The sequence below is a fragment of the Vanacampus margaritifer genome, chromosome 2 (assembly GCF_051991255.1).
Source record: "Vanacampus margaritifer isolate UIUO_Vmar chromosome 2, RoL_Vmar_1.0, whole genome shotgun sequence".
NCBI classification, from domain to species: domain Eukaryota; kingdom Metazoa; phylum Chordata; class Actinopteri; order Syngnathiformes; family Syngnathidae; genus Vanacampus; species Vanacampus margaritifer.
Genome location: NC_135433.1, coordinates 32581405 through 32598603, shown reverse-complemented (window position 1 = coordinate 32598603; position 17199 = coordinate 32581405). Strand labels below are relative to the sequence as shown.

Genomic DNA, 17199 nt, shown 5'->3' with positions numbered 1-17199 from the left:
ACTAACATCATCCACAAACCTCCAGAGTGGACCCTCATCGCCATAGTGCTTCTTCATCTGTAAGTCTTTCTTCTACTTAAATCATGTCATTAATAAAAAAAAAAATAAATGCATGTATGTACATATAAGGACCTGTGTGGCAACTAAACAGACATACTAAACCAATTACTTCTCCCTTCTACCTGAGCTTAGGTTGAATTAAAAGCTCTGATATGTTTGTGACATACCATCATAAAAATTTGACATCCAAAGTTGTTGTTCTATACATATTTGTCCAACAACAAAAGGTGTGTTTTTCAAGAATATAGTGTTATTGCACCACTCTGGCTAGAACTGTAGTGTCCAAACAAGGGCCCGGGGGCCATTTGTGGCCTGCCATTCATCTTTCACTAGCCCGCGGCATATACTAAAAATTAAGGGTGGAGGTGGGCAGGTTGAGAAGGGTGATTATTGGAATAGTAGGCACCACTACTACTAATAAATTAGTTTATATTAAGTGTGTTAGAAAAAATTGATTCGGCAATATATCGCGATATTGCAGCGCGCAATTCTCGAATCGATTTAATATGCGGCCGAATCGATTTTTAAACATCAATTTTTCATGTAAATATTCAACAAAACGTCTTACTTAGGGTTAGGATTTACACATTAAGCTTGGAAGAATGTTATATTAATGGAACATAAAGCCTTAATATTTTATTTCAGTGCTGTTCAAACATGAATAAGACTGCAACCTGAATTTTCAGATAAATAAATAAATTTTCATACAAATCTTAGTGTGCATGTACAAGTTCACTGATTAGTATTTTGTAAATTTGAGTTTTAAAAAAATCGCAATAATCAATTTATAGGTTCTTACCGGGATTAATCGGTATCGAATCGTGACCTATGAATCGCGATACGAATCGAATCGCCAGGTACTGGGCAATTCACACCCCTAGTTTATATACTGTAGCACTTTTCTACAAATAAATTATTTACCAGTAAAATAATGGCACAATTTCTTATCAAAACTCTCAAGTGAATAAAGGAAATTCCATTTTTAAACCAATTTTTTAATTTTTTTAATTTCCTCCACGTTCTGCTATATGTCAAGGTAAACTTTATAAACATTAACTCATTGGAACCCAAAAACGTATATATACGTTTTTAATACTTTTTCATTCACTCCCAAAAACGTATTTATAAATTTTTAAATGTTTTCTTTTTTTTTATGCTAGAGCATACAGAAGGCTTTGATACAGCCTCTGACATGAAGAGGTCGCTTAAAGCAATGGTAGTTATTACAGAATAAATGGCCAGCAGGTGGCAGTAGAGTATAAGAGATCAGCCAGGGCCATGTTGCCACAAGCTCTTTTTGCCAGTGTTTTCAACAGGTTTGTGAATAACGATGAAATTTAGCTATATTCTAATGTTAATTGCTGCAAAGCGGAAACAGATACAAATATATATATATTTATAGATAGATAAATAGAATAGAACAGAATATTCTGTGGGCCTTGCAAAATCGGTCAAAATCCAGTAAAACAGCCGGGAGCAAAGGGGGTTGCTTCAGTAAAAATGGCTGGGAATGAATGAGTTAATGATCCACCACTGACTAAGGATTGTATTTGTTTGGGTTCTTTAGTGGAGATGGAATTTGGTTGTTGTCCAATGTAGGGGTGGGTGTAGCCTAGTGGGATAAATCCAAAACAATTTGCCTTATCACCTTCATGTAGCAGTTTTTCAAAAAAGACCCAAAAAAATCTGAACAATGTGTAATTGCTTGCTTGAGTTCAGAATGTTCTATGAATTTCAAAGAGGTCTCTGCATCCTTCCATTTTTCTGTATGCAGCCTTCAAAAGAAAAAGACAACCATGGTCTTTAAAATAAATTGGTGCAAAACCCTTGCAATCAAGCCCATCAAACACTTTTCGGACAAACTTGAACAAGAACAGTGATTTGACATAAATGAACTGCCATACCGTAAGGGAAACACTAACACAAATTTCAGAAATGTACCCATCACATACTTTCTCATTTTCATTTGTATGATGCATCTTTGCATACAAACAAAAGCGAGCGAGTCATCAATCTCCTGCACTGTGCCATCGCACCATCACGCCGCGTGTGATATTGTGTCGCCCGCGCCATATGGCGTGCGAGGATGTGCCCGTGGCGACGACAGTTCGCGGACAGTTCCGTGCTCCTCCCATCTGAGTACACACTCAAGCTTCCAGGCCTTATCTCACTCAGATTGTCCCACTCCAGATCCGTGATGGAGGCCGGAAAGCACACAAGCAGCCCTGTTCACTTCTCATGTTAAACACACACACACATTCATGTTAAACTGGCACTTGGGAAAAGGTTCACCTGATTTCAAGTGGCTCTGATTTATGACACCCAAGTCACTGACGTCAACGTTCTAGCTGACATGCATAACATCCACTTATTTCAATAGTTGGCCAAATGTGTCTTTGTAAAATACCCAATGATGAATTACAGGTGTGCCTTGACTTAAGGGTTTAATTTGTTCAGTGACCATGCTCATAAATGAAACCAGTCAATTATCATATTTTTCCCCTGTGAAATGAATGGAATTTAATGCCATTGATTCGCATACCAAACTTTTTTTTTATAAAAAAAAAAATAAATCACTCTACAGTATTGCCGTATACAGTACTTTTGAGTGATAAAAGTGCCGCGAGTAGCGCGCTAATTAGCATTAGCAAGTCAGACTGGAGTAGAGTGCCTTTATTTGGAGCACTGTTCATGTTGTACCTGGCTTGGCCACTGAGGGGCAGTGTGGTTCCACGCGGTCTAATACACTGTTAAGTTGTAGCCACATTAGAGGGTAGAAGGAAAAAGTCACGATCAAGTTATTCCAATAAAAGTTTTTTTGCAGTGTGGAGCCGATCTTTTGAGTGATAAAATTGCCGCGAGTAGCGCGCTAATTAGCATTAGCGAGTCAGACTGGAGTAGATCATTACAATTCCTTCATTCCTATAGATTGAAGCAAAAATCATTGTCAATCAAATCATTTTGAATCAAAAAAAATCTCAATCGAAAATTGATTCTGAATCAAATCGCAGACCCAAAAATCCGAATCGAATTGTGAGACATTTAAAGATTCCCACCCCTAATTTTTATCCATCTCCGGAGGCAGCCATTTTGCCACTTGCTGTCGACTGAAGATGACATCAATGTTGCTCAGGGCTCAGGTAAAAAACAATTACAGCGCAGCTTCAGAAAACAGGTGAGCTTTGATTGGTTGTTGCCTTAGCCCTGAGCAACATTGATGTCATCTTCAGTCGACAGCAAGTGCCAAAATGGCCGCCCCTTGAGATGGATAAAAAACGACTGGATTTTGCTTCATAACTCATATTCTACAAATGTAATTAGAAATTTATCAGAAAGTTATCTTTAGACTAGTGAGGTCACGTGTAGCATATTATTGTCAAGAAATGTTTAAGGTTGACTTCCATTTTATAGGGTTATGGATTTTTTTTAAAGCATAAATATACTATAATATATATACATTGAACCGCTGCGTATTCACAGTTCAACGTTCACCTGTAGCAAATTTAGTTTTTACAACCTAGCCTCCTCTATTTTCTGAAAAACTCACTAATTTGTGTTTTTTGTTTTCAGGCTAATGAAATAAAAGTAGTGCTTTGCCTGCCATGTTGTGGCGTCTATAGGCAATTCTTGGAGGACGTCTATTATTGGTTTTGCTATTAGCAGCTGGTCCCGCTGTGTAAAATAATAATTTCATTTTTGCGGGCTTTGATTGGCTGCCAGTCAGATCACGTGATCCCCATGGAGCACGATTGCCGATGTGCTGCAAGACTTCTGGTGGGTCTGGATCAGGATAATCATTTCTCATTATTATAGTGGATGCATCTCAATTTAGATGGTGTGCTGTCTTTTCTTTCATTTTGCATTTTAAACTTGTATTGGAACCAGTGCCAGTGGTACCGCATGATTTCATCAGTCCCCATTCAAATCCGGGCTACTGTTTCTCCGCCATAAATAATTTGATGCGGTGTGGTTATCTATCTGCTGCCCAGCAGCTGTGGAGCTGGTCTGGCCTCAATTGTTCAAGTCACTTTGAATAATGGATGCCCTCCTTTGCAACACGGGAACCTGAGGAGAACCACAGATAAACCCAACTCCGCGCAGATACGTACACAACCAGAGATGGAACACAGAGACGGGTTGCAAGTGTCGAATTAGTCATGTGGAATCATTGTCATCCTCTTAATTAGCCACATGAGCTACGTAAAGATTCAACACAAAAGGGGGGGGGGGGGGGATTAATGTACACCATAGTTGTTGCAAATTGATATTGTTACATTGACTTCAACACAATTCTTAAATAATTCCAAATCTACCCGCATCCAGGTTGACCAGTGTGTCTTCAGTAGTTGATGAAGCCTTGAAGACTCCTTCGTCAGTCTCGTATGTAAACACCCTGATGGAGGAACTGGGCCTACAACAGCAAGACCTCTTGAACCTGCTCCAGCCCTTTAAACCCACCACCACACCGACATAAACAAAATACACTTCAGGGAATGGACACTTGGAATTGGGTGTGAACCAAATAAAGCTATTTTCCATCTGTTTGTTTATTCAAGAGTTATTTGTGTTTTTCTTGCCTTACTATCTGCTTGTAGGTTCGATTTTTTTTTTTTTGTCCAATGAAATTTCCGCCTCTAATCAGAGGTCTGGTCAATATAATGTATGCTGTTTAATTTTTGTATCTCATTAGAGATAAATATTGCGCAGCATTAGCTAAAAAATCAAACGTGGTAATGTGTGCAAATCACTTCCTTGGAAGAGCTTGAAAAAGTTTGCATGTGTGTCCAAACAAATCACACCCAAGATTTCCCAGTAAAAACGACACAATGTGGACAGCCCGCTTGTAGCTGCACTGCAAGATATTTGGCATTGTCATAAAAGTGACGCGAGTCCAGTAGACTTCCTTCACAGGCTGCTTTATGGCACTCTAATTGCATTTGTTATATGGGGATGGTATTTGATTTTCACCAGATGGCACCCGCAACTTTATTTTTTTCCTGTTTAGTACAAGTGATACAACTTTGTCATGGAGATTGAGGATGTGATTGATGACTTGCGTAGCTTCACTGCTTTTTTTTTTTTTTTTGAAGCATGCAATCACTTAAGTCAGTTACAGTTTCTCTCGTTGATATACCGTACCATTGTAATAATGTTCCATTTGAATATTAAAATGATTAATCAAGTGAAAACATTTGATTTTGGGCTGGCGTGGCTGCTTTAGAGTGCCCCGAGTGTGCGCACATCACAGAGAGAAGGCAGAAAAACAAAGTCAAGTCAAATGTGACAGCCAGATTGTGGATCAGGCATTTGTGCTAGTGTGGCCGCCTTAGAGTGTCTTGTTGTTGGCCACGAGTGCACAACGCAACCATGTGGAACTGTTTGACAAGTCAATGTTTTTTGTAGCAAAATGCATTCTAATCAAATGAGAAAAAAAATGTAATCCATGAATTAGAAATTGTAAAAGGTTTGTTAATTGTTTTTAATTTATTGATACAAACATAATAAAGCACATGTGGACATGATAGCAAGGCTAAACAATAATAATAAATAGTCAACAAGACAATTGTGTTTATATGTATCAGTCTAGCAATAAGAACATGGGCAAAGTGCAATGAAGTTTTGGAATGGAAGCGATTATTTGAGTCCGTGCTGGGTCTCCTTGTGCCGTCTCAGGTCGACTTTCCTCTGGAAGCCTTTGCCGCAGAGGTCGCAGGCGAAGGGCTTGAATCCCGTGTGCTTCCGGCTGTGCGTGATCAGGTTGGAGCTCTGGCTGAAGGCCTTGCCGCACACTTGGCACTTGTGCGGCTTCTCGCCTGCGCGCAAAAAGCAAACGTGTCGTTCACACTTTGGCTTGTTGTGCAGTTGCGGGTCGCGCAGCTTTTTTTTTTTTTTTTAAACATCATATTCACGTTAGGGTTCATGTACTAGTAGGCTGTTTGTCCACACAAGTGAGACAATTTAGCACAATATTAGAATGACTGTATGACAATTCTGTACACTACCAGGACAACTACATGCTACTAGTGAGGCTAAACCAATAGTGGGAATTGTGATGCTACTTGAAAGCTCCACGAGGCTTCTAGTGCATGATAGATGCCTGCTACTTGAGCCTAGTAATGTTACTAGTGCTGCACAGTCGTATAACAGTAGGATTTATTTTTATAATAGTAAGTCAAAAGTGGCACTAGTCGTGTTTTTTTTTTTTTTTTACTTATATGACATTTTCACTTTACTAGTGCGCCTTGTCTTACTATTGTGGGCAAAGTGCATAATATCGAATGAAATTGAACATTTTATGTGCTCGATAGCATGTTATTTATATTACTAGGAAAGCACTAGATAATAACAAGTAGAATTTTATAGTCACTAGTAGCATGCAGTTGCTAGTGCAATCAAGTAAATCCAATAAATGCTCAAATGGTTTTCCATGAAGCCATTTAGCTGAACATCCATGATTTCCAGCTAAAGGTTTACACACTAGTATACTTTTTTTTGTCAATAGTGAGACATTTCAGTGCACTAGTAGAATTACTGTCTTACTAGCAACTAACTAGCATTTTTTCTTCCCATGGCATGACATTTCTGCACTAGTAGGACCACGTTGGTATACGAGTAGGAAGCGAAACTGTGCGCTAGTTGTGTGCTACTTACACTACCAGTAAAATGCTAGATGTTCATTAGTAGAATCTTATATTCACTAAGAGTACTAGTAGCACAAAGTCAATCAGATGGAATAAATCCCCAAATACTGATACTAGTGAGGCAAAATTGTGCACTTGACAACTGTGAGCTACTCCAGTAGTACTACTAGTGACATTATGAAATTCTACTAGTCAATATTTAGCACCTCACTAGTAGCATGCCAACATCAACTAGTGCACAGTTTTGCCTCGCTAGTAGCATGTAGTTGTATACTAGTGTGCTAAAGTTGTCCGATCAGTGAGAACAAAGCATATGCCAGTACATGGACCTCATATCACGCATATGGAATAAATGTTCAAGCGGCTTTCATAGTGTCTCTCTTGTACCTGTGTGGATGAAGGTGTGCTTTTTCATGTCGGACTTCTGATGGAACCTCTTCCCGCAGTACTGACACGGATACGGCCGCGTGTCCGAGTGGATGAGAAGGTGCGTGGACAGCGTGGACGAGCGCTTGAAGCTTTTCCCGCAGATTTTGCAGCTGAAGCTCCTCTCCTGTCCACATAAATACGTTTGGATTTTTACATGCACATAAACATGACGTAAATGTCAGTTTTAGGGGAACTGGCCGTCTATCAGTGTTTCCCGGCCTTTAGGCCACGGCTCATGTTTTACATTAGAAAGGGTTTACAAGTTACAGCACACCACCCAGCAAAAAATGTCTAAAAAAGGTACATTAGCAGATAGAAAAAGTCCACACACCCCTGTTTAAATGACCGCTTTTTTATGATAAGAAAGAACGAGATTGGGATAAATCATTTTAAAAGTTTTATATCATTATTTGTGGTATTTTGCACGGGTCATTCACGGGTAGTCAAAGGGAAATAATTTTAGTTTTTTGTTTTTTTTTACTAACTATTTTATAGTTAATAAAGTAATGATTTTGAGTAATGAAATAACAGATATTGGATAAGGAAAGAATTGCATATTCAAATTTTTTAATCATCTCAGGTAAAACCTCTTAATTTATTGCCAAAAATGGAAACTAGTAGTAGAATCATTTTCGTATCAGTATAATTTGCTAACTTAATGTAAATCCTAAAAAAATACATATACATTTAATATACATCTATTTGAGGGTTTCACTGTCACCGTACTAGAAAAGTAGCACATTCCGCTATTATACCTCGCAAAAATAAAACAATACTGTCTATTTTTTGTGTACCTGTAATTAGGCGCAGTTCAGCAAAAAAAAATGTGTACTGTATTTTACACGGGATGTAATACGAGGGCGTTGCGGCAGACAGTGGCGTGCTTTAGTTTGCCTATGGGGCCAAACACAATAACGGAGAACAACAAAATTCTAAGTACATTGCAAATCCCAGTTGAAGTTTACTGTATAAATCTGACACTTAAATTAAAGAATTACGGTAAACATTTATTTGAGCACCATTAAACCAAAGTATGGAATTTTATTAAACGACAGACTGCTAGCTTACAGCTAATGGTATTGTTTCAATGTTTGTAGTATCGAGGTACTTTGGGCAAGGATCGTATCCAAGTGAGAATGTTTGTATGGTGCTGCAAATTTGGCCTTGACACAAAAGTTTGTCCACCGCTGGGTTACATCTAATTGTTCTGCCTATCACCTCACTATACATTGCTGGCGTGGATAGAAAAACAAAAAAAAAAACATTATTTGTTGTGAATAAATCATAATTTTCTGACCAATTAATTACATATAATTGAAAACTATTCCAAAGCATACCTGCGAGTGTACCGCCCTGTGTTGATCCAGGCTGACCTCATGGCCGAATGTTTTACCACAAATCCCACACTCAAAGGGACGCGTCCCACTGTGTGACCGTCTGACGTGGACTTCCAGGCCGTGCGGCGTGGAGAACACCTTTTGGGTGAAACAATTGACCTTCAGAAACTCATTGGGAATACAGACTTTTCGTAATCAGTGTCATTGATCGTGAAAGCTGATGACCAAAACAATGTTGCCTTATCTATCTATCTATCAATCAATCTAGCTAGCTTGCTAGCTGTCTACCTAGCTGGCTATTCTGTTGTTGTAGTGAAATGCTCAAATTACTTGTAGGTACACTTTCACAATCAGATGACAAAAACAATGTTGCCCTATCTATCTATCTATCTATCTATCTATCTATCTATCTATCTATCTATCTATCTATCTATCTATCTATCTATCTATCTATCTATCTATCTATCTACTGTATCTAGCTAGCTAGCTAGCTTGCTATTCTGTTGTTGTAGTTTGTTGAATGAATGAAACAATCAATGGAGTCATAGATATTTTTTCAGCACAGTAGGCCTACAGCGATGCACCACCTGTTTTTCGTGGGAGTCCTGCCCATGTTGTGATTAGCGATTAGTCGATTTAGAGTTAAAGGTCAATGCAGAGGTCGGAGTAAGGTCGACTTGGTAAGCTAACGTTACCTTGTAACACTTGATGCACTTATAGGAGCTGTCAGAGTTGTGGTTGACGCACATAAACTCTTCACTCTTGATGATTTCGGACCCACGTTGCTTCTCTTTGAGGTCCCCAAACATGTCAGCATTCCTCATCCCGCACATCCGTTGGATTTGGATTGGAGTTGAGCAGTCCTGGTAGCATCCATTGGTCCGAGGCTCGGCGCGGCCCTGCTGCAGGTCCAGCTGGTGTAAGCGTCTGTGGTACGCAGCCGGGACGGCGTGTCTCAGGTCTGACGCGGGGTAGGAGGACCAGGGATAAGCGGGGAACAGGGACATGTTGAAGTGGTGGCCGTCCTCCACGGTGGGTGTGGAGCATTCCTCCGAATCTGGAATGTGAGCAAATATCAGTATTTTTGGTGCTTTGAGATATACGAGCTTTGATTGAGAGGAATTTTTTGCTTTGTCTTACGATCAGAAATTTGAGCTACGAGTGCTCTATCATGGCGGCAGTGAAGTTTACTGTTGCTAGTTTAATGCTAACACTTATATGTAAATGCCATAGATGGGCTAACATATAGCGGCAGTTTTAAACTTTTAAGCAACCGTTATTTGAACACAAAAAGTACAGCGACACAAAACAGATAACAATACTCATTATTGGCATATATTCTTTATCCACTCCGACTCACTGCGTCAGTTACAGTAGTTGTGAAATTAATTTGTATCTCTGTGACTGTGATATACTGCCCTCCGGTGGCCAACTCGTGCACACCAGAAGGAGCTACAATGAATAATCGTGATGCACAGCGTTTGATTCTCCATTCATTTCAATCGGGAAAGATGATTTGACACAAATGTTTTGTCTTCTCCCTTACACTTGCAACAGCTGCATAAAATGAGTTTTACATCAGTCAGTTTAGTATGATTGTGTTAACATCCTATGGGCAGAGTGAGATAAGTCATCACTTTCATTTTGCATATTTTTTCAATGTTTTGAGCCTTAAGGGAGTGTGTGACTCAAACTAATGCAATCTTGTTCCTCACATTTTCAGTAAAAGATTTATTAATATTAAAGCTGTTACCTAAATTGTCCTCCAATTCTGGATTTCCGCATATAGCTAAGCTTTTACTAACTTTTGATATGGAAGTGAAGGTCAACTGCTAAAAAAAATATAAATACATTTTAAATATATATATATATATATATATATATATATATATATATATATATATAACACATGAAAATGTACTATACAAATGTTAGAAAATGTCCAATGAATGTTTGTTTTTTTAATTGTGGTATTGTGACCTGTTTTGGGCTTTTTGATGGTTCTGATCAAGCCATTTCAAAATAAAATACTGCTAAAAGTATGCTATATTGTAATTTTATAAAGGCATCAACAAATCTTGTTTTTTATATTTATCATTCCAAAAATATACTGACTCTTTAATTGGCCATCACACATTGATTTCACTTTGATTTAGGCGTTTTTTGACATAGATAATGGTCTAATAAGTTAAATTAAAAAAAACGGTTTAAATTAAATATAGTGTAATGGCATAAAATAAAACAATAGTGTAACAAAAAGTGTTATATAGCCTATTATATATCATTTTGATTGAAGTGTTTTTGACAGATACACGTCCAATGAGTTAAATAAAATAAAAAAATAGCACCACATTTAAGATGATTCCGTGGCATAAAAGACTACAAAAAACGTGCATAATAGCTAGCCAAAGAGTGAGTATTTTTTTCCTTCATAACTGTCTAAACACCGTAAATATAAAAACGTGATTAAAAGTGACCTAACGAGATTTGTTTTGGATGCCTTTGTAATAATTCAATCAATTTTGCTAATTTGATTTTTCTTAATGTCATTAATGTTAACGTTTAATGTAAACAGCAAACTTTTAACATGGTCTTCACCTCCATGTCAAAAGTGAGTCAAAGTTTTCACAATACAATACGCTTGACTGCACTTAACGGCAACTTAAAGAAACTTCCAAATAAACATGCTGAATGAGACCTGGAGAGGAGGACGGGGACGGAGGACGCCACAAATCACAGTCGGAGGCACGGTCACTCTCTCCGTAGCTGAGCGGGGAGCTGGATGGAAGTGAACCCGGGGACAGGACCTGGGGGCCCGGGGATAGCCTGTCCGTGTTCACGCCCTCCAAACTCGAGTCCACGTGACATTTTGTCTCTAAAGTTAGCAGAACACACCATTAAAAACAAACAAACAAAAAAAAAACATTAATTTGACATTGTTTTAAAAGTCTTGGTTATTTTTGTTGGCATATATAAATGATCAAGTCGGTGCGTGTTTGCGTGCGTAAATACGCATGACCAACCTGCGCTTATGTGAGCCAGAAGCGTATCCAGGCCAATGTGGACGTCATCCAGGTATCGGGGCTGGTGGTAGCTGTGGGCCCGCTTACTCTTCACCAGGAAAGACCTCGGCATGTTGCTTATAGTGACTCAACTCTGTGTACTTGTCACTGCCTCTCACTTGACTGCAGCGCTTATAGCTCTTGAGCGACTTGGGGTTGATTTTTTTTTTAGCTCTATTACGCATGTGCAGGGAGACTGCAGTGCTTGCCAGGTGTTGTGTAGCAGGTGTCCTAAATGCTCCCTCCCTCCCAAAAGTGAGACTGTATGCACAGGTATATTTATGGTCGACTAAATCAAAATCAACTGAAATACACATTTGGAGCCCTAACATTAGGAACAGTTAATGCTCAGAATGTATTTTTTGTGTTATAGTGCCTTAGTGTTGCTATATAATTGCCAAAGGCTCAGGACAAGTTTACTTTCATTTGCTTTATTTTAATTGTATTTGTTTTATTTGCAAACCATCATGTTAGATTCACATTGTGGTCACAACATTAGGATCACTTGTAAGCTGTGTCAAAAACAATGTGTCCCTAGTATTTTGTTTACCTTATTTGTATTCTTTACTTATTATAATGTACCCCAGTGTTCACTTAAAAATATATTTTCAAAGAATAGCAGTGTTGTTGTTGTTTTTTTTACCACCATATCTGCATTTCTGATTAATTTACTGTTATCTTTGATTCACTTTTTATTGGGGGGAAAAACTAAAATAAATAAGGCTATTTCAAAGTTTAGAACAGTAACTGATTTCTCCATAACCACAATTGTATATAACAGAATAAAAGTGCAGAGTGACTAAAAGCATATAGCAACTGACATAATTCCCTTTGTAAGAAACATAGCAACTGTATAGCAACTACAAAATAAAAATGACAAGTTAAAATAAGACTGAAATACCTCATCATCGTAAGGGACAGCATAAGACAAGGCCATAACCATTCAATTACCCAAGCCAAAACACAATCATAAATTGCGGCTGTAATTTGCAGTAATGCTCAATTGAACTGTTTTACTGAAATCTGTGTATTATGAAATAAAAACACAAATAGCAATATTTGCTATTTATCGTGTTGTGAAATGCACTTCCTGTCCATAACATTACACATGCACTGAGGTCCGAGCAGAAGGTGGTTGTAATATTTAGTTAACCGTGTTTATAGTGTATATATGTATATACTTGCCTAATAAGTTGACTTTACTAAAAAAATATATAAAAAAGCAAACTCGTTGCTCAAAAAAGTAAGTCACACTTTTTTTTTGAGAAAGCAAGCACCATTAATTTTTTTCCGATGAAGATAACATTAAATTATTGATCACAAACACAGTATAGAGCTGTTCACATGGTGGGAAAAAAACAGTGACTTTTCATTCTAAAATGAGGAACTTGTATACTTGTATATTGTCTGTTTACAATTATGTTTTTTTATATATAAAAAATATGAATTATCTCTAAATTGTCTATATCATTGTGTTTATTTCAATTGTTTTGTTCATCAATTTTTGCAAGAAATTTTGCATTTCGACCACAATAATAAACGCAATAAATGCAGTTAAATAAAAAAAAACATCTCGGAATTTCATTCGATTGTTCTAAGTGCATTTATCATGTCATTTCCTGTGAGTGCATATTTAAACAATTCAAACTGAATAACTGACTTTCATATCTGTCATTTTACTTTTGCTAATACTTTGAACCCCCTATTAATGAAAGATAAGATGACGTCGCTTAGACAACTAGAGAGTAAGTGACATATGAATACAATCAGACCTAAAATGATCTCGTGTGTGTCTTGTGGATGACCCAGGCAGGTCGATGCATATAGTGGCCTTTTTGTTTGGCCGCTTGTAAGCCGATCCTGTTAATGAGCCGGCCGGCAGCCTTGCGCAACAGCCTGCTGGTGGAGACTTGCGGTGTAACTTTACAGTTGCTCTGCTTCACCTTACCATCGCTGACTTCAACATTCAAGGCCCGGAAACCTGCGTGCGCTCATTAGCCTGCCCACGATGGCGATCGGAAGGGGCCACAAATATGGAACCGCAACATGACATCTGTTAGCAAATCTGTCCGTTTTAAATCCTATCAGAGATTTGGACTGTATAGCCAAGGTCAAAGTGGTGTGGATTTGTGTTCCACGTGGGAACTGAGGTTGTTTGATGCAGCTGAAGGAAGCGCGATAGGCACCGCACATGGCCGGGTACTCACGGTGCACTGATACTGCAGCTGAAACACACGCACGCGCGCGCACACACAAACACACGTCCTCATTTGTGTACACATCAATGTTGGGATGTTGCAAAAAAAAATGTGGCGGTGGTGTCTTGATTGAGTGGAATTCATTTCGTACCCGTTTGTGACTCAAAACACTTGCGTTACAAGGAATTTTCCCCATTAAAATTAAGAGCAATGCTCACAAAACATCAACACAAAAACTTGTAATGCGTTTTCTACAGTTTTGTACATTATAAGATAAAAAACATATAATAATAATAATAATAATAATAATAATAATTAAATAACATGTAAAGAATTAAACAGTTTCATGATCATTCAATGGACATTGTACTGCTCCTTCTGGTGTGCACGTCTTGGCCACCAGGTGACATTGTAGCAGATATACAAAAAACAAACTTGCTAAATGTAAAATAATAGGGCTGTTCGATTTCAATTCACAAGAGTTCAATTTGATTCAATTTTGTTTTTGTTTTTTCAATTTGATTTAATTCCCTTCAATTCAATCCGATATTGATTAATTATGGAACATCAATTCTTCTTAAATATCAAGGACATGATAAAAACTCCATAAACATTGAATTCCAAATTAAAGAAACTGGTTAAATGATTCCGTTTATTAATGAAAGTATAATCACTTAAGTGTTACACAAACATTGACATCAGCAAGGATGAGATGAAATTATTTTCATAATTCTAATTCAACAATTGTAATTAAAATATATAAATATTCTGAATTGTCTGAAAGTGCAATAAGTCATCTCGTTCATAAATGTAAGAAAATACTTTTAAATTCATGTGAACAGTAAATTTCAAGAAAACAGTCAGATACACAAAAAATGGGCTTTTAAAATTATATTTCCTTATGAATTAATTCCAAAAAAGTCATTTTAAAATGATCAACTCATGGTTTTATAAATCAATTTCAGGCTCAAAAAGGAAAATCTATTTCATATCGATTAAATGTTTGTAGTTATTTCAGCATTGATGCTAGTTTCATTAGCCTGTTTGTGGTGTTTTGCATTGTGTGTTAGCATTAAGATAGAGGATTTACAGGATTTACACAAACCACACACAGAAGTTGTGTGGTTTGTGTAAATACAAAACATTTATTTCTATTTGTTTTATGTATAGTTTGCCGTAAACTTTAACTGGGAGTCGCAATAAACAATTTGCAGCCTCTTTCTTTTTAATAGAATTATCCACTACCTGCCAAATTGCGGCTTGTGAATTCCGCTTCCACCATCAAGCGCTCGTAACTAAAATTTTCGCTCGCAACCCAAGGTCACATGTAAGTCGAGGAAAGTACTTATAATTTGTTAATTGCTAACCACTCGTCCTTTTGAATGAATTGGAATCGATTTTAAAGTAACAAGGTATAGTATTCAGTCTACTAAATGCTTTCATTTTCACCCAAAACTGATTTTTAATCAACATACATTATGATTTATGACCTAAAAGCCTGAACTGTCAAACTTATTCTCCCTGGTCTGCGTCTTTGTCGAGTCCGTTTGTCCTGCATCTCAATGCAAACCACAAATCGCTATCTCATCCCCTCACAGGTTCCTTTGACTCCTGCAGCCTAACCGCAGAATGACAAACGCACCCCCACCCCTCGCCCCCTCACACCCCTTGTAAACCATCTCTGCGTGAAGCTCCATTCTGATTTGAGCGGCCTGTAGCAGTGAGCTGGGCCTTCAGTTCGGACTTCATCAAAATCAGTTAAGTCAGCATTTTGTCTTTTAGCAGGGTTTTGTTTTACACAAGCATCATTACTTCTACTCAAGCAGACGATGTGAGTACTTTCGTCACCTCTTGGATTATATAACACGGTCGGTGATGCGGAAACTTAAGGTCAGATCTTGAAAGTGTGAACAACGGAAGAAACACTCCACACCAAACTGGATGTTTGGATTTATGATTTAAACAGTCCACAAATCAGCCCCCCCTCATCCATCACTGTGATCAGCAGCTTGTTTGCAGGCAGCCAGCCCGTTTCTGGTTGTAAATCTAGCCCCGCTTAGGGACCTCATCCAGGGAACGTTGGCGTGTGGATGTGAAGAAAGTTGCGCACTACTTCCTGGTTATTGTGTGCGTCTGTGAGTGTCTTTTGGATAGGGTGGAGGGAGTGTTTTGGAGGTCAGAGGCCATGCCTGTGGCTCATTTGTATGTTTATACAGATGTTTGTTTTCGCTTTTTAACATGTAAAAGAGAAAAAAAAGGGGAACAACTCGGTAACCTCAACATTTCAAGGTAACAAATTTCAATCTAATTTTAAGTTGGGCAGTTTAACTAAATACTTTTCTTTACAATAATATGTTTTATGTACACCCACATGATTCTGATGAATATTGTGTTTGTGGAATATTAATTAAGCAGAAAAATCCACGCTTTTTTATCCATTTCATTGGGCAGCCATTTTGCCACTTACTGTCGACTGAAGATGACATCACGGTTGCTCAGGGCTCAGGTAACAACGAATCACGATTCAGGTTGAGAAAACAGATGAGCTGTGATTGGTCACCCAAGAATTCATCAAAAATGAGCTAGTCACGTCTATAGTTTGTGCCACAAAATGCAATTTCGGGATAAAAAATTAAATAGGAAATGATGTTTAAAACAAAAAAAATCTTAGGAAAACCAAATGTTTTGTCTCAATGAATTGCTTCCATTGTGAAAAGAGATCATACATTTAACAAATTGATTTTGATTTACTTTCAGAATTTCACTGCAAGCAAATCAACAAATGCTTTTGTTTTCATGCGTACCAGAAGAAAAAAACAAGAAAAAGATTTCATGTGGTCCTAAGCTCCCAAAATGACCATTCACAGTCCTGACCAAAACACAGACTCAGTTAACACATCATCACACCATTTACGGTAACAGTCTGGCAGTCAGATGACTTGACATTCGCGTTCTCCTCATTGTGAAATCAGTTATCCAGAAACCCGAGCTTGAGCGACTGTGAAAAAGCGGCTTGCAAGAGTGACTTTGGCTTTTCTTATCGCTCTATGAGAACACCAGAGAGTGACACTGAGATATTTTATCTGCTAAGAACTGTAAAGCAGAACATTTAGCTTCTGCTTTTGGATTGGATTTTTGTCAATTCATGGTTCACAGTTCATCATTTGATTAAGAAAAGATTTTTTTGTACAATATCTGACAGTTCCACTTGTTGATACAGTCTAAGTTGAAGCTCAGAAAGGATGGGGCCTTTTCTGTCACTGTGTCCTAAACTGGGGAAAGAACCCCCAGTACACATTACACAAGACCCTTCACTGTTCATTTTGAATTTATTTGTATTCCTTTAACACAGCAGGAGATTCATGAGACTCTAACCTTGTTTTTGTGTCTTATTTGTTTTTGTTTGTTTGTTTTATTTCTGTACCACACTTATCTGAGTTTTTATTTATTTATTTATTTATTTTATTTTTTT

At 37.8% G+C, this 17199-nt stretch overlaps 2 protein-coding genes across 4 annotated transcripts in view; one reads left to right on the top strand and one right to left on the bottom strand.

The window, feature by feature from the left end:
* The window catches only part of rpap2 (RNA polymerase II associated protein 2), an 18056-nt gene extending 13439 nt beyond the window's left edge, over positions 1 to 4617 (top strand). For all 3 annotated transcript variants that reach the window (XM_077557282.1, XM_077557280.1, XM_077557283.1), the window contains 2 exons: positions 1 to 59; positions 4384 to 4617. The exon at positions 1 to 59 is cut by the window's left edge and continues 10 nt beyond it. In XM_077557282.1, the coding sequence (XP_077413408.1) occupies positions 1 to 59; positions 4384 to 4534 (210 nt within the window). In that variant the 3' untranslated portion in view covers positions 4535 to 4617. The remainder of the gene's footprint in view (positions 60 to 4383) is intronic.
* Positions 4618 to 5351: 734 nt separating this feature from the next.
* gfi1aa (growth factor independent 1A transcription repressor a) lies at positions 5352 to 11634 on the bottom strand. The gene is made up of 6 exons (XM_077557286.1): positions 11491 to 11634; positions 11166 to 11342; positions 9163 to 9524; positions 8468 to 8605; positions 7089 to 7254; positions 5352 to 5873 (listed from the first exon to the last, which is right to left on the bottom strand). Exons 1-6 carry the CDS (start codon positions 11600 to 11602, stop codon positions 5695 to 5697), a joined length of 1134 nt encoding a protein of 377 aa, XP_077413412.1. The 5' UTR covers positions 11603 to 11634; the 3' UTR covers positions 5352 to 5694.
* Positions 11635 to 17199: the final 5565 nt, after the last annotated feature.

Bases quoted from the DNA above. Each gene is read 5' to 3' on its own strand.
- gfi1aa (XM_077557286.1), bottom strand. From the start codon at position 11,602: ATGCCGAGGTCTTTCCTGGTGAAGAGTAAGCGGGCCCACAGCTACCAC. The intron at 9,525-11,165 runs GTCTCATTCAGC...CTCACATTCCAG, and splicing joins GTCCCCGTCCTCCTCTCCAG to ATTCGGAGGAATGCTCCACA. The intron at 7,255-8,467 runs GTATGCTTTGGA...TTATGTGGACAG, and splicing joins ACAGGGCGGTACACTCGCAG to GAGAGGAGCTTCAGCTGCAA.